This window comes from Sinocyclocheilus rhinocerous, unplaced genomic scaffold (genome assembly GCF_001515625.1).
Source record: "Sinocyclocheilus rhinocerous isolate Xijiao unplaced genomic scaffold, SAMN03320098_v1.1 scaffold90, whole genome shotgun sequence".
NCBI classification, from domain to species: domain Eukaryota; kingdom Metazoa; phylum Chordata; class Actinopteri; order Cypriniformes; family Cyprinidae; genus Sinocyclocheilus; species Sinocyclocheilus rhinocerous.
This window is the reverse complement of record NW_015657969.1, coordinates 843,723-865,495: the sequence shown is the minus strand read 5'-3', so window position 1 is coordinate 865,495 and position 21,773 is coordinate 843,723. Positions and strand designations below refer to the sequence as shown.

General features: G+C 37.9%; 1 protein-coding gene across 1 annotated transcript; it reads right to left on the bottom strand.

The window, feature by feature from the left end:
- Positions 1–203: 203 nt before the first annotated feature.
- LOC107721832 (adhesion G-protein coupled receptor G2-like) lies at positions 204–21,366 on the bottom strand. The gene is made up of 22 exons (XM_016530003.1): positions 20,793–21,366; positions 19,094–19,147; positions 15,426–15,491; positions 12,699–12,816; positions 12,501–12,559; positions 12,363–12,407; positions 12,201–12,268; positions 11,661–11,716; positions 10,639–10,745; positions 4,154–4,373; positions 3,919–4,075; positions 3,662–3,823; positions 3,236–3,355; positions 3,100–3,145; positions 2,888–2,991; positions 1,861–1,982; positions 1,418–1,689; positions 1,241–1,337; positions 876–1,159; positions 628–729; positions 392–520; positions 204–313 (listed from the first exon to the last, which is right to left on the bottom strand). The coding sequence occupies exons 1-22, from the start codon at positions 21,364–21,366 to the stop codon at positions 210–212; spliced, it is 3,066 nt and encodes a 1,021-aa protein (XP_016385489.1). The 3' UTR covers positions 204–209.
- Positions 21,367–21,773: the final 407 nt, after the last annotated feature.

Here is a 21,773-nt window from a genome sequence, read left to right as displayed (position 1 = left end):
AACAAAATGTCTGGCTATAAAGCTTGAAGCCTTACTGCATGTAACATTCATTCAGACAAACTGATGACAAAAGACATTTGTTTTCGAGCTAAGTCACTAGATTCTCATCTTGGCAATACATTTTTTTTCAGGCATGACAGAAACAGAATATTTAGTGGTCTGTTTCTTCACGTAGAGTCCTGTCTGCGTTTATAATCCTCTTCTAAAAGCTATTCAGATCTGAATCGTGGACGGATTTGACTGTTCATCTCGTTGAGGACCACGTCGTCATTCATTTCCCCTGATATGATCAGACTGTCATCCATTGGTGAGCCTGTAATGTGAAATTAAAGAGTTAAAAACAGTCTTGACTTGTATAAAATGCCTTTGCACATTTCTTGCCAGAACAGACCGATGCCTTGGGACGGCACCGAGTCATCGCTGCTCACTGAGCTTCGAGGTGCACTGTGGATCCCTGAATCTGCCGTCACAATCGAAGTCTTTTTAGTGTGGTTGCTCTGTGTGGCTGTCCGACTCCACTCTGCAGAAAAAAAAAAACATTTGAGATGTTGAAAGGAGACACCCATAAAACATCTATTAAAGGTAATCTGCAGCTAGTTTTTAGTTTGGTCAGTAATGTGGCGATACCTGAATTTTCAGCCAATCGTAAACTGCCACAGCAGAGGTACATTCTCCACTGTTTACGGACATTTTCCTTCAGAGCGCAGTGGAAAATAAAAATTAAAAATCCTAAAAGAGAAAGAGAACAATTAAAAAAAAGACCCTTTTTCCATCAATTGACCAAGGTACTTGCATTACACTAAAAAAACTATACTTCCAACTCTATTATGTAGACTTTTTGAATCAAAGAAAAAAACAATACCATTGTTTCTCACCCTGTAGGGAATTTAAAATGGTAAACATGTACGTGAAGGCGAAATGGACAGGTCCCCATGCGAAGAAGGCGAAGCCCCATGTAAGCCCGAGCAGGAAAGTGAGTCCCGCAACGCTACGTAGGTCATGCAAGCTGCTGCGATACTGATTATTGTGAGGGTTTCTGCGCTTGATTCGTCTCAGATGGATCATCACCACCACAAACATGGCCAGGTTCAACACAAATATGATGCAGAAGTATGCCACAACAGCCACGTAGAATGCTATGCTATTGTTCAGCCAACAACTAAAAGAGAGAAATATAGAAACATTAGGAGCGATGACATAATGAAGACTGATACCTTTAAATGATGAGCTGAATACTTACAAATCTTTAGTTCCATCAGAAAATCTCCCATAGCTTATGAGGCCATAGTTCTCTTTGTTTACCGCAATCACAATAATGACAACAACCAAAGGGACTCCTGCAAGAACACATCATGAAATTAAATCAGGAATCATCTACAGCCACAAACCACATGGCTAATTTAGCAGCTGAACTCACCCCAGCCTACCAGGGAAAATTTCAGCATGTATCTGGACATGAAGTTGTTGAAGACTTTGACGATGGCCAGGTACATATGCAGAGCCTCCAGCCCCATCCAGGTGAAGGAGACCAACAGGAAGTAGTGCAGGAAGAAGGCTGTGAAAATGCACAGGCCTTCAGCATCTCGGTACAACGCCAGCCACGAGTCCAACAAGAACACCAGGTTCAGCAAGAGCAGGCTGAAACACAAATGGATCAAGATCTTTGAAGGGATGTCACGTCGGATTTTGCTGAAATGAAACAGAAGAAATGGTAAATAAATGTTTTTTGAGAATTACAGATGGAAGTTAATTTTTGTTTACAGTTGAGAATAATTTTGTCGCATTTTATAAGATACATCACAGAGGTTTTTGATTAATCTCATTTTAGGGCTTATAAACACTGAGGAGGATGGTACTCACTCAAATGCGAGGTAGGTGAGCAGAGTAACCGAGAGAAAGATGGCGGACACCCCACATCCGATGTAAGTGATGAAGGTAAGGATTTTGTCCTGTAAATCAGGTAATATTTGCTGGCTAATGTCCTGTAAAGACAAAACAAGTTGCAAAAGATTAATGAAGGCTTTGTACTGTACAACAATCCCAGAGATGTGTAATGTATAGCTAATCCAGGGCTTAAAAATAAGGATGGCCAGTTTAAAGTATATGGTACACTACCTGTTTGTTTGTTTATTTATTTATTTAATCCCCCCCCCCCAAATTGTTATTTTAGGGTCAGTAAGAATTTTTGAAAGAAATTAAAACTTTTATTCAGCAAGAATAAATAAAAAGTGACTGTAATATTGTAAATTTTTTATGTTTCAAATAAATTCTGTTCTTTTTAACCTTCTATTCAAACAATCCTTAAGCAGCACAATTGTTTTCAACATCGATAACAATACGAAATGTGTCTTGAGCACCAAATCAGCATATTATAATGATTTCTGAAGGATTAAATAACTCTGAAGACTGAAAATTCAGCTTTGTCATCACATGAATAAATTGCCTATATTAAAATAGAAAAGAGTTATTTAATTAGTAATAATATTTCATAATATTACTGGTTTTCCTGCTGCTTTGATCAAATAAATGCAGCCTGGGTGAGCATAAGAGACTTCTTTTAAATCTCACTGATTTATAGTATATACAGTTTATGTATGTGTATTCCTGACAGTTATAAAAATGTTTAAAAAAAAATTAGTAAAGCTAAAAAATTTATGTAAATGTAAAAATGATTTTTAAATGTTGCTGAAAAATTTAAGTGAAAATGTTGGCAGGCCAAATAAAAATCCAATGTTGAGGCCTGTGCTCATCACTCTTTGTGCTCCGTGTATTTAGATATCAAGCATCTTTCTGACTTAATAAATGTTCATTAGACATGATGTGAAATGCTAATTAGATAAAAGATGTGGACATTTCTACAGAAAATCCCACACACTGGCATACTTACCAGTAGTACAGCAAAGCTTGTCAGGTGATTGCAGCTGCAGATGGTTTCATTCTCGGAGCTGTTCTTGACATAGCAGCCATTGTGATTCCAGCCTCCTAAACCTCCTAGAAAATCCAAAACACATAGGAATTAAAAGACATTAATTAAGACATTAGACAGATCACACATTTCATTAGGCCTAATAACAGTTTCCTGGAGGTGTGTAATCTCACCGTTTTGGTGAAAGTCCCAGAATACACAGGAAGCTACATAGTTCCCCTGTGGGAAAGGAGTTAAGGAAGAGATAGATCAGACAGTTTTCAGCTGGCAGTGAGATATGATGTACAGTAAACATGTTAGCACACACACCGGAGGCTGCTTATTCCTCAGAGTAAACTCAACATTCTCCCTCAGCTTTTTGATTGACAGGTTAGCCACACTAGAGCCCAGAATGTGGCTGTTCAGCATATGTTGACTCAGGTTTTTATCCTGTAGATAGATGCAAAATCAAAGAATCAACTGATGAGGCAGATTCATATCTGTAAGCTTTATTTCAGAAAATGTTATCCGGTCAGTGTGGGGTGTCTGTTATGGTGCTTTTGCATCCTTTGAAGCTTTAATACATGGTAATGGGAAAAGACAGAATGACATGAAGGTGAATAATTATTGACAGATTTTTTTTTCTGTAAACTATTGCATTTAATCTGAGGGCAATTGGTTTTCTGAAAATGTTATGTACAAACATTGTTCAGTGCTGCCACCTTAAATGTAAAACTCCAATCAACCCAGTTTTACCTGAAAAAATGTGCTTTTCTGAAAGAAAGTGAACTGGACTCTAGAAGCTATCTTCTTTTCTTCTGGAGAGAGGTTCTCTGTCAGGGACGCAGGTAGTGTTATTTTGGCCAGAGGGGAGGAACTTTCCACTGCCCTGACTTGTCTCTGAAGTCCTTTTGTGACCTGTATAACCAGAAATATAAACACCAAATTTTGAGTGTGACTTCCAAAAACATCCTAAATGTTAACGGATTGCTTTGGACTTCAGTTGTTATAACCTGTGGGTTTAAGGGATCTGCAATTGAGATTGATGTTGTCCCAAAGTTGCTTCCATCAACTTTGGTCACCGTCAAAGCGAGTGAATCAAATGCGATGTTTTCAGTCTGGTCGCGAATCACAAGTTTCAGACCCAAATTATCCACAGCTTTGATTAATCTACAAAGCACAATACATTATTTGCATAAAATTTTCAGGTTTCAGACATTGAATGCTTGTGTTGCACATATATCTCACCGGTTAGAGGAGGCAGCCAGAGTATCTGTAGAGCTGTTAAGAAAGTTGTTGATGACGGACAGCACTGTTCGGCCTAGATCCAGACTAATGTTGGGTGTGGAGATAAGATTCTCTAGCTGGCTGACCAGCTGATTGACCTGAGTTGAGTTTAAAGATGCCACATTCTGTGTTTGATTCAGAAGATTGCTAGCCACTGCATTTGGGTTTTTAGTTGTTGCCTCTGAAAAATGAACAAAAATAAATGAGCTGTTGTTGTAGATATGGCATGTAAATATACAGTGGCACCAAAACTTATTTTGATAGTGAATTTCATTGCATTAGATACAAATTAACAAGCGGCATCTGCAAACTAAAGCTTGCTAAAGCTGTTCTCAGAACATTTGTTATAGTTAAAATAAATACTACTTTGATATTTTTCTATATTTGCAAACAGATTATTTAATGTAAGTCAATGGGATCCAATGATGTCCGGACCCCATAGATTTTCATGATATGATCAAAGAAAAAACATTGAGACATTGTTCAAAGTATCATTTTCAGTTTTCCACTGAAGGAAAAGGTTTGGAACATGTGGTCAAGTAAATTATTATTTTTGAGTAAACTATTTATTTTAAGTTTGACTTAAGTGTTTCAGTACTTTTTTCTGATGTGGATGCCTGAACCTAGAAAAGCATTTATATTTGGAATTTTGAGTAAGGAAAAGGGTTGGAACAACTTGGTCACATAAATGATTATTTCTGAGTGAACTATCCATTTTAAGTGTACAAAGTTTTAGTAATTTTTACTGTTGTGGATGCATGTACCTAGAAAATCATTTATATTTGGAATTTTGAGTCAAGAAACTAGAGTCAGTTTTGGAATGTTGAGTCGAAATATAGTCAAACCTGAAGTGGTTGCAGGTGTTGTTGGCACAGCTGGAACGGCAGGCCTTGTAGTGACTGTTGTTGCGTTGCTTTTACTAGTCGTTGGAGTTGGAGCAATAATTGGAGTTTCTGTTGTGGAAGTGGAGCTGTTCTGAGAGCTTGAATGCGTCACTGATAGAGCAGTTGTGGAATCTGTACTGCTATTTGTGATAATGCTAATAATGGTAGTATTTGTTGGTATGTTGTTCGGAATGCTAATTGGATTTGTTGTTGTAGTTGTGTTAGTAATTATATTTTCAGTAAAGGTATTTTCTATTGTACCATTTGACTGTGTTGTGTTAAGGAGACTAACTGTTTTGACAGGCTCGGAAGTGGAGTTGGTTGGCCCACTGGTAATATTTTCTGTTGTTGGAAAGGTTGTTGTATGTATCGGTGTTGTGTTTGTGATATCAAACTGTGTTGTATTAACTGCAGGGCTTACTGTTGTGTTAAATTCTGATGTGCTATTGGAGGTCTCTGTGTTGTTGATGCTATGATTGACATCAGTCCCATTGAAATTGGTTACATTCAATGGCACATCTGTTGTGTTAAACAAGGCTGTGTTCATTGTAAAGACTGTTGTATTTGATTGTGTAGTATTGAACAGGGGGTCTGTTATGTTGGAATAAGTTACATCAGTTGTATTAAAAGTCGTGAAGGTAAATGAATACATTGTTGTATTGAATTCTGGTGTATCTGTAGTGGTATTAGTTTCAGCATCATTGGTCTCCAGTGTAGAATTATTCAGAAGTTGTGTTGAGTAATAAGGAATGGCTGTTGTATTGAATTCAGTTGTACTGTCAAGAGGATGAGTTGTGTTTGATTCATTTACATTACTTGGTAATTCTGTAGAGTGGGCTAGGATTGTATTATTTGAGGGTGTTGCATCTAGAGTGGTTGTGTTATATTGTGTAATATGTCGGTATTGTGTTGTGGCATTTAAGACAGAAGAGCTCACATTTAAATATGTTGTGTTTTTGTGGTTCTGAGTCATTTTAAGTGTTCCGTTAAACTCTGTCACATTAAATATTGCTAAATCTGTACTATTTTCTATGAAAGTTGTTACATTGTGAGTGAATAATGTAGTGTTAAATACTGTTGTGTTGTCTTGCCCAGTAGTGTTCAAATGTGTTGTGAATGTGGTGTTGTGTTGTGTAGTGTTTAATGGGGGTGTTGTTGCATTTAGGTGTAATGTGCTTTGTGATGGTATTGTCAAGTTAAACAGTGTTGTATTTGGCGGAAAGGTTGTGGTGGTGGTGAACTCTACACCAGAGATTTGAGAACTACTTGTGTTAGATTGTGTCACATTTTCCACAGTTTTGGATGTGAAAGTTGAGTTGAGAAGTGTCACTGTTGTATTGAATGGCATGACTGTTGAGTGATGTAGTGCAGTTGTGTTTAGTGGCATGGCAGTAGTAAAGCGAGGTGTGACTGTTGCATTTATTGGTCTAACTGTTGTAGTAATGGTTTCACTTATCTGTCCCGATGTATTAAGTGGTGTTGCTGTTTCCACGTCAGAAGGTGGTATAGCTGTTGTAATGAGTGGCATACCTGTTGTATTAACAGTGATTGATGTGTTGAGAGTTGTTGTACTTTTATCAAGTGTTGTGACTGTCGCAGCAGTTGTGTCAAGTGATGTGGCTGTTGTACTGACTAGAGGAGTTGTTGAACTGAGTCTTGTGACAGTTAGGTTGAGTGGTGTGACTGTTGTATTGACTGGATATGTTAAATTGCGTACTGTAACTGTTGTATTGACAGGTGGGGTTGTTATATTGAGTGCTATATCTGTTGTACTGACGAATGAGTTTGTTATATTGTGTGTACCTGTTGTGCTAACTGGTGAGGTTGTTATATTAGGTGTTGCATTTGTTGCACTGACCAGTAATATAGTTATATTGTGTTGGATACCTGTTGTATGGACCAGTGAGGATGTTACATTGAGTGTTGTATCTCTTGTACTTGTCGGTGAATTTGTTATATCAAATGTGGTTTCTGTTATTTTGACTGGGGTTGTTATATTGTGTGTTGGATCTATTGTATGGACCAGTGACGTAGTTATATTGTGTGGTGTACCTGTTGTGTTGACCGGTGAGGTTGTTATATTGAACATAATATTTCTTGTACTGACCGTTGGAGTTATGTTGAATGTGGCTTCTGTTGTATTGGCTGGTGGGGTTGTTATATTGTGTGTTGTATCTGTTGTACTGACCAATGTGTTTGCTACACTGATTGTTTTATCTGTTGTATGGATCAGTGAGGTTGTTAAACTGAGTGTTGTTTCTGTTGTTTTGACTGGTGAGGTTGTTATATTGTATGGTGTACCTGTTGCGCTGACTAGTGGGGTTGTTATATTGTTTGATGTAGCTGTTGTGCTGACAGGTGGGGTTGCTATATTGTGTGGTGTACTTGGTGTATTGATCGGTTGAGTTGCTACATTGAGTGTTGTATGTGTTGTACTGACCATTGAGGTTGTTATATTGTGTGATGTGCCTGTTGTATGGACAGGTAAGGTTGTTAAATTGAGTGTTGTTTCTGTTGTTTTGACTGGTGAGGTTGTTATATTGTTTGATATAGCTGTTGTACTGACAGGTGGGGTTGTTATATTGTGTGGTGTATTTGCTGTATTGACTGGTTGAGTTGTTACATCGAGTGTTGTATGTGTTGTACTGACCATTGAGGTTGTTATATTGCCTGTTGTATTTGCTGTATCGACCAGTTGAGCTGTTATATCGAGTGTTGTATGTGTTGTACTGACCGTTGAGGTTGTTATATTGTCTGTTGTATCTGCTGTGTAGACCGGTTGAGTTGTTACATCGAGTGTTGTATGTGTTGTACTGACCGAGGTTATATTGTCTGTTGTATCTGCTGTGTAGACCGGTTGAGTTGTTACATCGAGTGTTGTATGTGTTGTACTGACCGTTGAGGTTGTTATATTGTCTGTTGTATCTGCTGTGTAGACCGGTTGAGTTGTTACATCGAGAGTTGTATGTGTTGTACTGACCGTTGAGGTTATATTGTCTGTTGTATCTGTTGTGTAGACCGGTTGAGTTGTTATATAGAGTGTTGTATGTGTTGTACTGACTGTTGAGGTTGTTATATTGTCTGTTGGATCTGCTGTGTAGACCGGTTGAGTTGTTACATCGAGTGTTGTATGTGTTGTACTGACAGGTGGGGTTGTTATATTGTCTGTTGTATCTGCTGTGTAGACCAGTTGAGTTGTTACATCGAGTGTTGTATGTGTTGTACTGACAGGTGGGGTTGTTATATTGTCTGTTGTATCTGCTGTGTAGACCAGTTGAGTTGTTACATCGAGTGTTGTATGTGTTGTACTGACCGTTGAGGTTGTTATATTGTCTGTTGTATCTGCTGTGTAGACCAGTTGAGTTGTTACATCGAGTGTTGTATGTGTTGTACTGACCGTTGAGGTTGTTATATTGTCTGTTGTATCTGCTGTGTAGACCAGTTGAGTTGTTACATCGAGTGTTGTATGTGTTGTACTGACCGTTGAGGTTGTTATATTGTCTGTTGTATCTGCTGTGTAGACCAGTTGAGTTGTTACATCGAGTGTTGTATGTGTTGTACTGACCGTTGAGGTTGTTATATTGTCTGTTGTATCTGCTGTGTAGACCAGTTGAGTTGTTACATCGAGTGTTGTATGTGTTGTACTGACCGTTGAGGTTGTTATATTTTGTGATGTGCCTGTTGTATGGACTGGTGAGGTTGTTATATTGAGTGTTGTTTCTGTTATTTTGACTGGTGAGGTTGTTATATTGTATGGTGTACCTGTTGCGCTGACTGATGGGGTTCTTATATCATGTGTACTTGTACTGACCGATGATGCTGGTATATTGTTTGATGTACCTGTTGTGACAGGTGAGGTTGTTATATTGTGTGTTGTAACTGCTGTATTCACCGGCTGAGGTGTTACATCAGTTGTTTTATGTGTTGTACTGACCATTGAGGTTGTTATTTCATGTGGTATACTTGCTATATTGACCGCTGGTCTTATATTGAGTGTTGAATTGAGTGGCAGGCTTGCTGTATAATGTGACACAGTGTTTGTTTGAGTGACTGTACTGTTGATGGATGTATTGGATATTAGGACTGTTGTATTAAGTGGTGTATTAGAAGTGTTTGTGATAGATGGTGTGACTGGTTGAGTTGTTACATCGAGTGATGTATGTGTTGTTCTGACCATTGAGGTTGTTGTTATGTTGTCTGTTGTATTTGCTGTATCGACCGGTTGAGCCGTTACATTGAGTGTTGTATGTGTTGTACTGACAGGCGGGGTTGTTATATTGTCTGTTGTATTTGCTGTGTAGACCGGTTGAGCTGTTACATCGAGTGTTGTATGTGTTGTACTGACCATTGAGGTTGTTGTTATGTTGTCTGTTGTATTTGCTGTATCGACCGGTTGAGCTGTTACATTGAGTGTTGTATGTGTTGTACTGACCGTTGAGGTCGTTATATTGTCTGTTGTATCTGCTGTGTAGACCGGTTGAGCGGTTACATCGAGTGTTGTATGTGTTGTACTGACAGGTGGGGTTGTTATATTGTCTGTTGCATCTGCTGTGTAGACCGGTTGAGTTGTTACATCGAGTGTTGTTTGTGTTGTACTGACCGTTGAGGTTATATTGTCTGTTGTATCTGCTGTGTAGACCGGTTGAGCTGTTACATTGAGTGTTGTATGTGTTGTACTGACAGGTGGGGTTGTTATATTGTCTGTTGTATCTGCTGTGTAGACCGGTTGAGCTGTTACATTGAGTGTTGTATGTGTTGTACTGACAGGTGGGGTTGTTATATTGTCTGTTGTATCTGCTGTGTAGACCGGTTGAGTTGTTATATCGAGTGTTGTACTGACCGTTGAGGTTATATTGTCTGTTGTATCTGTTGTGTAGACCGGTTGAGTTGTTATATAGAGTGTTGTATGTGTTGTACTGACTGTTGAGGTTGTTATATTGTCTGTTGGATCTGCTGTGTAGACCGGTTGAGTTGTTACATCGAGTGTTGTATGTGTTGTACTGACCGTTGAGGTTGTTATATTTTGTGATGTGCCTGTTGTATGGACTGGTGAGGTTGTTATATTGAGTGTTGTTTCTGTTATTTTGACTGGTGAGGTTGTTATATTGTATGGTGTACCTGTTGCGCTGACTGATGGGGTTCTTATATCATGTGTACTTGTACTGACCGATGATGCTGGTATATTGTTTGATGTACCTGTTGTGACAGGTGAGGTTGTTATATTGTGTGTTGTAACTGCTGTATTCACCGGCTGAGGTGTTACATCAGTTGTTTTATGTGTTGTACTGACCATTGAGGTTGTTATTTCATGTGGTATACTTGCTATATTGACCGCTGGTCTTATATTGAGTGTTGAATTGAGTGGCAGGCTTGCTGTATAATGTGACACAGTGTTTGTTTGAGTGACTGTACTGTTGATGGATGTATTGGATATTAGGACTGTTGTATTAAGTGGTGTATTAGAAGTGTTTGTGATAGATGGTGTGACTGCAGTGAGGGTTTGGTTGGTCAGTGACCAATCTGTAGTTACTGATGGAGAAGTCATGTTTGGGAATGTAGCACTGCTCTCAGAGCTTGTTCTAGGAGGGACAGCTTGAGTTGGGTAGGACTCAGAAGGTGAGACTTCACAGCTCTCATTTAAAATAACAGCAAATGTCTGACCCTGTGCACTGAGAAACAAAGAGCAAAATTGGAAAGTTTGTTTGGAAAAGGTTTTTGTTAGTCCTGAAACAACATTCTTGTCAAACAAATATCCTAACCATTACATACTGCTAAAATGAGGAAATGATAGGTTGATAAGAATGTTGTTCAAAACCACAAATCCAGTACTAAGCCTGAAGCTGATATCTGATTGGTTGACAGGAATGCTGTTCTAGGACTAACACTAAAACCACATTAAATGGCTATGTTCACACTGCCAACAGTTCTGATTTGCTTTTTGTTTGGACTGGTGTTTAATCATTAATCATTCAGTTTGGAATATAGTTTGAATGTTTTGTAAAAAATAAAATTCGATTTGAATTTGATATCCAGAAATTTTGATTTTCAGTGTGAATATAGCCCATGAGACATGGAAATATATTAACTGAAATTTGAATAATTGAAATTTGATACAAATGTGGAGTATGCACAGTGAAAAATATGGACTAAATACAAGATTTACCATTTCAAACTGTCTTTGATGTCATCAATGTGGCTGGAACTGAAATTTACAGACATCCAAGTGAATGTTGAGTTCAAAGGAATGGTTTCCGAATCAGTGGGCAAATGACATATGGCTGTATAGTAGAGAGAATAAAAAATAATTGCATTTTTACTGTTTACACCACTTGGATAAGCTGTAATTGGGGAATACCAGTACATACAGATCAACACTCACCTATTCGACTGAGAGGTCCATCAAAACTAATGCTGGTACTGTCCTTCCAAAGAATGGCAATAGCAGTACTAACAGTACACACATCCAGCTCTTTTGAGAGCTGCAGAGTTATCATACACGTGTAGAGCCTGAGGAATGACAGACAGGTTAAGCTGTCTGTAAATGCATGCAGACACACATAAACACACACAACAGTACAACTTACCTTGTTCCTTCACCAAAACATTCCAAGTGCATTCCCTGCAAAGTATCAATCACAGCCTTTTAGAGCAGATACAGAAAACAAGATTTGACCCACTTGTAACAAGATTATTTTACTGAAGATGGAAATAAATGGATGTTTACCTGATACAACTGGGATACTTTAGTAAAAGAATTACACAGAGACCTATGAACATGAAACATGACCGACCATAAAGAAAGTGTATAATAATAATAATAATAATTAAGTTTCATATATATGCACAATAATAAAAAAAAAGTTTGACCCCAATATTTTGTATTTATGTTATTTTTGACAGAAATTGCAGACATACCCTTGCATTCCGGAGTCGTTGCAGGGAGTGCTCAACTGTATAACCTATTGGATGGAACAATAGAACTAATAAGACAATAACCGTATTTTGTCATTCATTGAGGTAAAACACTATTGTAACTTGCCAATCTTTATATAGCAGTGTTTTGGTAAAATACTTACTAAAGGCATTTTTTCCTGTTTGCAAGAATCGTTTCTCTAAAAACTCACCATGTCCTGAATGTAGGGGAAATTCACATCTGGGCTTCTAATATTTAGACGAACAGCATAATATGTCTCTAAAACAGAGGTAGAAGAGAGAGCTTGGAGTCTGATTGGTCCATGACACGTGCTTGTACCTACTCTTACATAGAACAATAATGTTCCTCTCACCGTTGTTGGTAGACACGTGACACTCACAATGTTGTTGGTTCTCAACTAAAAAAAACAACATTTCATTTTTGAATATGATACTGGTATTAGTCAGAAAATGAGGACCAAATAGTAAGTCCAAAGAGTAATAACACTCACCGTTGCAGGACTGATTAGCAACCAAGTCTTTAGGAACGAAGCCATTTTCCTTATAAGAACTAATGCAAGAAAGAGCGAACATTGGGAAATGAGTAATACAATCTCACATAAATATTGTAAACACTAAAAATGTCAAAATTGCTTGCTGCAGGACTAACTTAAGAGTGTGGCAAGTCTTTAATCAGTAGCATATCCTACCATGTGACATTGACAGGCCCCTGGGTCTTGCAGAAATCATCATAAGTCATTGGAGATGTGCAGTGCACTAAACCATCTCCAGGGGGTGAATTATTGTGCTCTGGGCACAAGCCTTTACCTATAAACAAAAGCCATTCAGTGAGACTTCAAAAACGAACAATTAATCATGAATAATATTTTTTAACTGCTGTCTGTGATTGTTATATGATCAAATGGACCACTTTTATTATGTTTTTGAGGTGCTTTTTGTCATTTTGAAGCAAAGACCCAGTCTGCATTCACTTTCACGTTTGGAATAGCAAATGGGTGAGTAAATTATGACAGAATTTTCATTTATGTGTGAACTATCCCTGAATACTAAATCTGATTTACTTAATCAAGCCCATATTCATGTGTTTGTCTCACTCACCCACTCTTTCTACATCTCCCAGAAGCTGGATCTGGATTGATGGGTTTACAGTCCCATTTTGCACCAGCCTTCGGAGGATGCACATATTCACAGGTTGACTCAGCTGTAGCAGCACAGTGCAGTTTGTCCTTCTGTAATTATTACAGTAGCAGTGTTACTTGATGTTGAAATACAATGAAATCATACTTGTTGTGTAGCTTAGAGATTTAGGTTTGACTTACTGGATGTTCTGCTTGGCTTCACATCTAACCTCAGCAGTCTATATTAATGAAAAATTAATTTTATAATGATGCAGTGTTGGACAACATCAAAGTTCAGCCCTGACCTGTTCTCTGAAAAAAAAGCGATACTTACCACAAACACTACGTCAGTTTGGCATGATGTTGTATTGATACCTTTTGTTGAAACTCCAGCAGAACAGGTGCTTTTATTAAAAAGATCTGAAAACTGATTATAGAGGGGGGAAGGATCAGGAATTTGTTTTAAAAAAAGAAAAAAAGAAAAACCCTTTATTTTATAAAATACCCTTTAGTTTCTAAAATAATTATACAACACAAAAATATTATTAAATATTATTATTAATATTACGGCACCCATTATATACAGTGCTGCTTTAAAGTTTGTGAACCCTTTAGAATTTTCTATATTTCTGCATAAACATGACCCAAAAGATCATCAGATTTTCATGCAAATCCTGAAAGTTGACAAAGAGAACCCAATCAAACAATTAAGACAAAAATATATACTTATATATATATACTTAATATATACAATGGGATGACTATCAGGTGTCAGTGCGTGCCCCGTTTTATTTAAAGAACAGGGATCTATCAAAGTCTGATCATGTTTGTGGACGTGGATCATGGCATTAACAAAGGAGATCTCTGAGGACCTCAGAAAAAGAGTTGCTGTTGCTCATCAGGCTGGAAAAGGTTACAAAACCATCTTTAAAGAGTTTGGACTCCACAAATCCACAGTCAGACAGATTATGTACAAACGAAGGAAATTTAAGACCACTGTTACCCTCCCCAGGAGTGGTCGACCAACAAAGATGACTCTAAAAGCAAGACGTGTAATAGTCTGCGAGGTTGCAAAGGACACCAAGGTAACTTCTAAGCAACTAAAGGCCTTTCTCACATTGGCTAATGTTAATGTTCATGTGTTCACCATCAGGAGAACACTGAACAACCATGGTGTCCATGGCAGAGTTGCAAGGAGAAAGTTTGCTAAAGATCATGTGGACAAACCAGAGGACTATTGGAGAAAGGTTTAATGGACGGATGAGACCAAAATTGAAATTTTGGGTTTAAATGAGAAGCGTTATGTTTGGAGAAAGGAAAACACTGCATTCCAGCATAAGAACCTGAAACATGGTGGTGGTAGTATCATGGTTTGGGCCTGTCTGCTGCATCTGGGCCAGGATGGCTTGCCATCATTGATATAACAATGAATTCTGAATTATACCAGAAAATTCTAAAAGAAAATGTCAGGACATCTGTCCATGAACTGAATCTCAAGAGAAAGTGGTTCTTGCAGCAAGACAACAACGCCAAGCAAGTCATTTTACCAAAGAATGGTCAAAGAAGAACAAAGTTAATGTTTTGGAATGGCTGAGTCAAAGTCCAGACCTTAATCCAATTGAAATGTTGTGGAAGGATCAGAAGCAAGCAGTTCATAGGAGGAAACCCATAACATCACAAGAGTTGAAGAAGTTCTATACTGAGGAATAGGCTAAAATTCATACAAGTCGTTGTGTAGGACTGATCAGCAGTTGCAAGAAATGTTTAGCTGCAGTTATAGGTGCAAAAGGGGCTCAGACCAGATACTGAAAGCAAAGATTCATATACTTTTGCCACTCACAGATGTGTAACACTGGATCATTTTTCTGAATAAATAAATGACAAAGTATATATTTTTGTCTCAGTTGTTTGATTGGGTTCTCTTGGTCTACTTTCAGGAATTGCGTGAAAATCTGATGATCTTGTGGGTCATATTTATGCAGAAATATAGAAAATTGTCAAGAATTCACAAACTTTCAAGCAGCACTGTGTGTGTGTGTGTGTGTGTATGTATGTATGTATATATATACATACATGCATACAGTATCTCACAGAAGTGAGTACACCCCTCACATTTTTGTAAATATTTTATTATATCTTTTCACTGAACACTGAAGAAATGACACTTTGCTACAATGTAAAGTAGTGAGTGGGATGCCCCTAACGGAAACCACGATGGAACTTTTAGAGGTGTGAAGTACTTTAGTTGCGACAAAAGCCACGGTGTCCTGGTCAGAGCTGAGGACATTGCACACATACAAAGAGAACATAGCAGTGATGTAGAGACGGGGGTGGATGAAGATCCCTTCTCAGATGAGGAGCCACCTAGGACAGAGAGAGATAAACAACAGAAGGCCACATCATTGGCAGATGGACGAAGAGGACATAGTCAGTGTCCTACTAGAGATGAGACCATACCTTCAAATACTACACACGCACGACAAAAAAATGAACCTCAGGAAGACACGTCAGATGGAGCAAGAAACCTTTCACATCCCTCTGAAATGCCCTCACCAAGAGTAAGCAACACCAAGCACTTAAAGGAATAGTTCCTCAAAAATGAAAATTCTTGAACCATTTAATCACCCTCATGTCGTTCCAAACCTGTTTGACTTTCTTTCTTCTTTGGAGCGCAAAAGGAGATCTTAAGATAAATGTAACTCTTTTGCATATAGTGGAAGCATGTACACTACCATTCAAAAAATTTTAGGTCAGTACGATTTTTTTGACAGTAGCAGTAGCATAAGACTTACAGTAGTATCTCACAGAAGTGAGTACACCGCTCACATTTTTGTAAATATTTTATTATATCTTTTCACTGAACACTGAAGAAATGACACTTTGCTACAATGTAAAGTAGTGAGTGTACAGCTTGTATAACAGTGTAAATTTGCTGTCCCCTCAAAATAACTCAACACACAGCCATTAATGTCTAAACCGCTGGCCACAAAAGTGAGTACACCCAAGTGAAAATGTTCATTATTTTCCAGCACTGCCTTAACCCTCTTGGGGTGCCATGAGGTGCCATGTTGAACTTCCAGTGACCAGTATGAGAGAGAGCGATAACACCAAATTTAACATACCTGCTCACCATTCACACCAGAGACCTTGATTATTAAAAATAAAACTGCTCATACCCAAATCTGAATATCTCCCTCTGTCATATTAGAGCCTTTCACCTCCACAAGCATCCAGTAGTATGATGCTGTGACGTAAGAAGAGAGATATTATTACACATCTCCAGGAATCACCACTTTTAATCTAAATGATGTCGTCTGAGAATAAAATAGGCTTTGTCTAAAAATGTTTTCTTTCTTACATTCATTAGAACAGTACTGGGAAAAGTTACACTGTACTGCAAATGGCTCTGAAACAAATGAAAAGACACATCAAAGCATTGAACCATTAGGATTAATTTTATAATGTATAAATTATGTAATATGTGGCAGAATGAGAGAATGAAGGTAAGGAATTTAATTTAATATCCTGTAATTATCACCGAAATAGAAGCCATCTGTCTTTTTCCAAAAAAAGAAGAAAAAAGACATAATCAGAATGCAATGATAATAGCCTTACCTGTGAATAATGCATTGGACGTCATTGTTCGTAGAACCGCTGTCTGATTGGTTACTTGAGCCACGACAGTTGGTGCAGCAGAAGAGCTTGCTGTCGTATGATTGACTGTTGTTTCAAAAGTACCAATTGGATGGCTAATGTGATTGCTTGAAAGTGTCTGGGCAGATATTGAAGTGCTCTGTGTAGTTTGAGTGGTTATGTAAGACATAGGTGAGGCTGGAGTTGGAGGTAACGTGTTTAATCCACTAGCATTTGACACATTAGGTCCTGCAGGATTTGATGTGGTTCTGGCTTGTGAGGTTGAAGCAGAGGGTGTGTTTACAACCTGACTCGAAGATTGAAAGTTCTGTCCTGTGTGAAAGAAATGAAAAGGAATTAGTTTTGATTGCTGCACCAAATAAAATGCAGTTTCACTGCATGCTAAATAAGGCTATAACTTATGCATAAAAATTTAAACACAGTAATTTGGAATCTTGAAATTGATTGTTGAAGGTGGTGAGTGTAACATATCTGAATTTTGATGACTGTTGCAGTGGCGCTTTAACAGGAATCAATTAATGCACATTTCTCTAGTTACTGTATAAAACCCATGCTAAAACCTTCTCAGAGAAGTTTCTAGATTCATCTCCTTTAAAGCATTGCTGCTAAAAATCAACTAGTCAACTATCCTGACCCATTCAACACCAGTACTACACAAAGTAAATGGCTCACTGACTGAAGTTGATTTGGAGCGCTCTACTCCAGCTTTTTATATTCCACAGCATCTTGCATCTGTTTACTGACCTTGTGTGGTGTTTTTCTGTGAACCGGTAATTATTGAAGTCAACATCAAGTAGAGTGGACCTTAGAAAGGCAGAGGGAGGAGGAGACAAAGTGTCATTCAACACTGCACTGAACAAATTCCATGTAAAAATTTTAAATGCAAATAGACACAAAGTACAATGCTTTGTCTATATGTTGTTGTCTGTATGTCTATATGCAGAGATGGAACACTTACTAGATGTCGAGACAAACTCTCGGGTGCTGGCAGAACCTTGGGATGCTGTAAGTGTATAAAATATTAAATTTTAACCTTTAAACCTTAAAATCAAAAATAGCTTGGGTTTCTCACAAACACATTTATACAATTAATTAATTACAGTGAAAGAACAGAACACAGAGTTTACAGAGGTTACACCTTTCAATTCGCAGAACTCTAATCTTTCTTGATTAAGATGATATTGATATGCAGATACAGCTGATTTCTACTCAACTACATACATTTTTCACGCAACCCTGTCCAATTTAACTTCAGACAACAACCAAGCACAAGATTACCCAACACATCCGCTATTCAAAACATCTGTTTGCGTCATGCACCGTGCCTGGAACAGGCATGCTTTTTCAGTGCAGAATGCCGTGAGATCGAGGACAAAAGGAAGAGCTAAATTTGCAGAGGAGTGGAAATGACATTTGACGTTAAAGATAAGCACTGTCATACCTTCCTGAGAAGTATTGATTCCTGGAAACTATCCTAATCATTAAATAAATGACGCCTTCTAATTTTAAATTGTTACTAAATGCAGGTCATGCTCTGGAGGAGGTTTGGCTACTACATTTCTGTTTAGAGGTTGATTAGATATTTCACTTTTTTGATATTTCATTCATTTTTGTTTCTTTGTGTATGTGCTGTTAAGTTATAAAAGGGCAAAAATAATCAATATTAAGGTCGTTTCTCTGACTCATGTACTATATTCCAAATCTTCTAAAGCTGTATAATACTTTGGGTGTGGAAAACATGAAATTTATTTGCTGAAAATCCTGCCATAGCTCTCAAATCTTATTTGTGTACATTCAATTCAGAACATTCAGATGTGCCGTGTTGTAATTGGTCATAAGAAAACAGCTTGGACGTTCTGCAAAATATCTTCTTTTCTGTTCCTTGGAAATAAGCAAACATGTTATAATAAACTGTCCTCTTTCTCATATGTAGCCTTTGAAAATCGCATTCTTCCTTATAGCTTGTTCTGACAGTTATGTAAATAAGGGTTTTTTAAACCATTGCTGGACTTGGAGCCTCCCTTCCTGCACATTTTGGATGAATCCCTTTTAAATCCCTTTTGAAACCCTCTAATGTAAATGATTCCTTTTTATAGGAAACATTTATTTAAATGCATTATTACATACTTGACTCTACAGTATCTGCTCAATTTTAATGCTGCCACTCTTATTAAGATTGTTTTTGTGTTAGAAAATAGGCAACTTTAAATTCTGAATAGCTTATAGTTTGGGACATAACTTCTCGAAGACAGTGTCCTACCACCACACTATAATACTACTCAGTGAAGTGAATTTACTTGCACTGCACTTACTGTATGGGGTTGTAGTTTCGTCTGCACTGCGTTTCATACGCAGATGTCCTAGACCTAAAAGATGAAATACAGAAATAGAATTGGCATGCACAAATGATAGAAAGACAAGAGTGTCGTTAGTACTACTGCCCTTCTTGTACCCTGCATCAACATCTGATCAGATCATTTCAATCAAGACATCCAAGGTTTTCAATCCAGACTCGGTGTCTGGATGTGTTTTGAAAGGTTTCAAATATCCTGTAGGATATTTGAAATTGATTTGACTTAATTTCCTGTGGAGGAGAAAAAGCATGTCTTATATAGTGAACTCATTCAGGTCTAGAAACGACAAGCCAGATTTGATCTGACATATGGATGCATCTTTTCACTGATTTTATTTATTTTTTGTACTGTAGACATGTATAATTTTTTTATTCCAATGATTCAGCAGGCCTATATTTGTTAAATCATTATGGGTTAATTAAAGAAAATAACGATGTCAATAAGATACAATTTTGATTTACAACAAAATTGGTTTAATTTAAATGCAGCTGAGTAGAAGGGCCAAAAAAATAAGAGTTCTTGGTGACATCACTTGAAATGGAAAGCTGTTTCAGAGGTAGGGCAAGTTATTACTTTTAGATTAAACATTACAAAGACTTCTTTGGAATAAAGGTGCGGTGACATTTACTGTTGTTAATCTACATAATCTGGAATTTCACTTGAGGGTGAACAATTTTTCACAAAAGATGGTCAGATGATAGTTACCTTCTGATGCAGGGAACAGGCAAGGCTAGTGACTCCCTTGTTGGAAAATCCATATTAAGCCAGTAACTGTGCTGAAACGTGATAACTGGTTTCTAGCTGGTTCAAAATGGCCATTAGCCTGTCCTAGCTAGTCATTATGTGGTCTAAATGGGTCATTAACTGGTTCAAGCTAGTAATAAGATAAGATGGTGCTTGTTCATCATTAGCTGGTTCTACCAAGTCTTTAGCTGATCATAGCTAGTCTTTAGGTGATCCAAGCTGGTAATTAGGTGGCTAGTCATTAGGTAGTCCAACTTGTTCATTAGCTGATTCTAGTTATTGATTATTCAAGCTGGTCAATAGCTACAAGAACAAGGAAGTAGACCACCATGGACCAGCAACAAACTGGTTACCAGCTGGTCATACTAGCTTAAGGTGGTCAAACTGGTTTTTGGAATATGGGGACTAGTCAACCAGCTAATAACCACCTTAGAAACTAGCTACCGTGTTCCAATATACAGCTACTAGCTAAAGCTGAATTTTCCAACAGGATCATTATTTTATCTATAAATAATACATGCATGAAAGTGAGTTTTCTTGAGAAGTTAAATCATGAAATCATGCACCATCAAAACATCATGCATCATCTTCATCATGCAAGTATATGAAGACACTACACACAAAATGTCCCAACCAATCCACATGCTGGTCTTTACAAGCAAGATATGTCTATTTGGATGATTCAGTCAGCAACATTAAAGCTTTAAATAGTTTTGAAGACTTTACAAAAAAAGTACTGTGTATACTTTTAGTTCAGAGAGAGAAAGTGCGTCAGGCTGTTTATGGTTTGCCGAGTTGATCTGATGCTGACTTATACACAGTCATTACACAAATTATCACTGCTATTTTCAGCACGCCTCTCTTATGAACTACCGGTTAAACAGGCTTCGCTTTTGTGAATCCCTGTACTCACCACATTGCAACGTATAATCTTGGACTCTAGCCTGGGCTCGTGTGACGGCCCAAAGTCGTGAGTCCCAGCCAATCACTGTCCCATCCTCACAGGCCCTGTGCTCTCCAACATCGTCCCATATGCGAAACAGGTAGAGCTCCACGGTGGCCATTTTCACCACAGGGGAGGCTTCATTTGGTTGGCATCCCAGCAGAAGACGCCCTGTAGGAGGGATTGCTCGGGCAATGGCGGTCCGCTGGTATACTTCTGAGTTTCCACCTATCGTCAGGCTGAAGCTTTTACGAGGGGCGTCCCACCGTAGACATATGTGGTACCAGCGATGAATGGTCAGCTGAACAGTGAACTGGTGCCGTACACCCAATAGCCAGGCGTACAGGTTGTTTGCATCCCCCTGCAGGGCGAGTTCATAGCGGGGTGCAGGTGCTGAGACGTAGCTAAATGCTGTCCACTCGCCTGGGGAAAGGACCTGTACATCCACACATACCGTAGTTTGAAAGAGCACAGGCATACGCCCCTGCTCCTGGAAAGTCCAGTGGTCATCACACCCGTGCAGGACAGCCTTAGCGTCAGACATAAAGAAGCCATCCACTGGGGAGAGTGAGGAAGATACAAGATTTTATTAAATTTTTTAAGTAGGAGTCCTTTATATAAGCAATTTTAATGTTATCAGTATTAGTCCAACAGGCCGATACAAGCCAATAAATTATAGCGAAATGACCCTGCAACCTCACATTATTTCTATTATTTCTAGCATTCTTATTTTTAAATATAAATAAAATGTTTTTTATGAGCCACTGAGATTTTTTATTTTTTAATTTGTTGTAAAAAGGAATTTTCATTCTTTATGCCTTTTTATATTTGTAAAGGTTATATTTTCCATTAATTTTTTTTGACCATAGGCATGTATCATTTCTAATAATTTATAGCAGGTCTATATTTGTTAAATCATTATGGGATAAGAAAGATAGTTTATTACAGTAA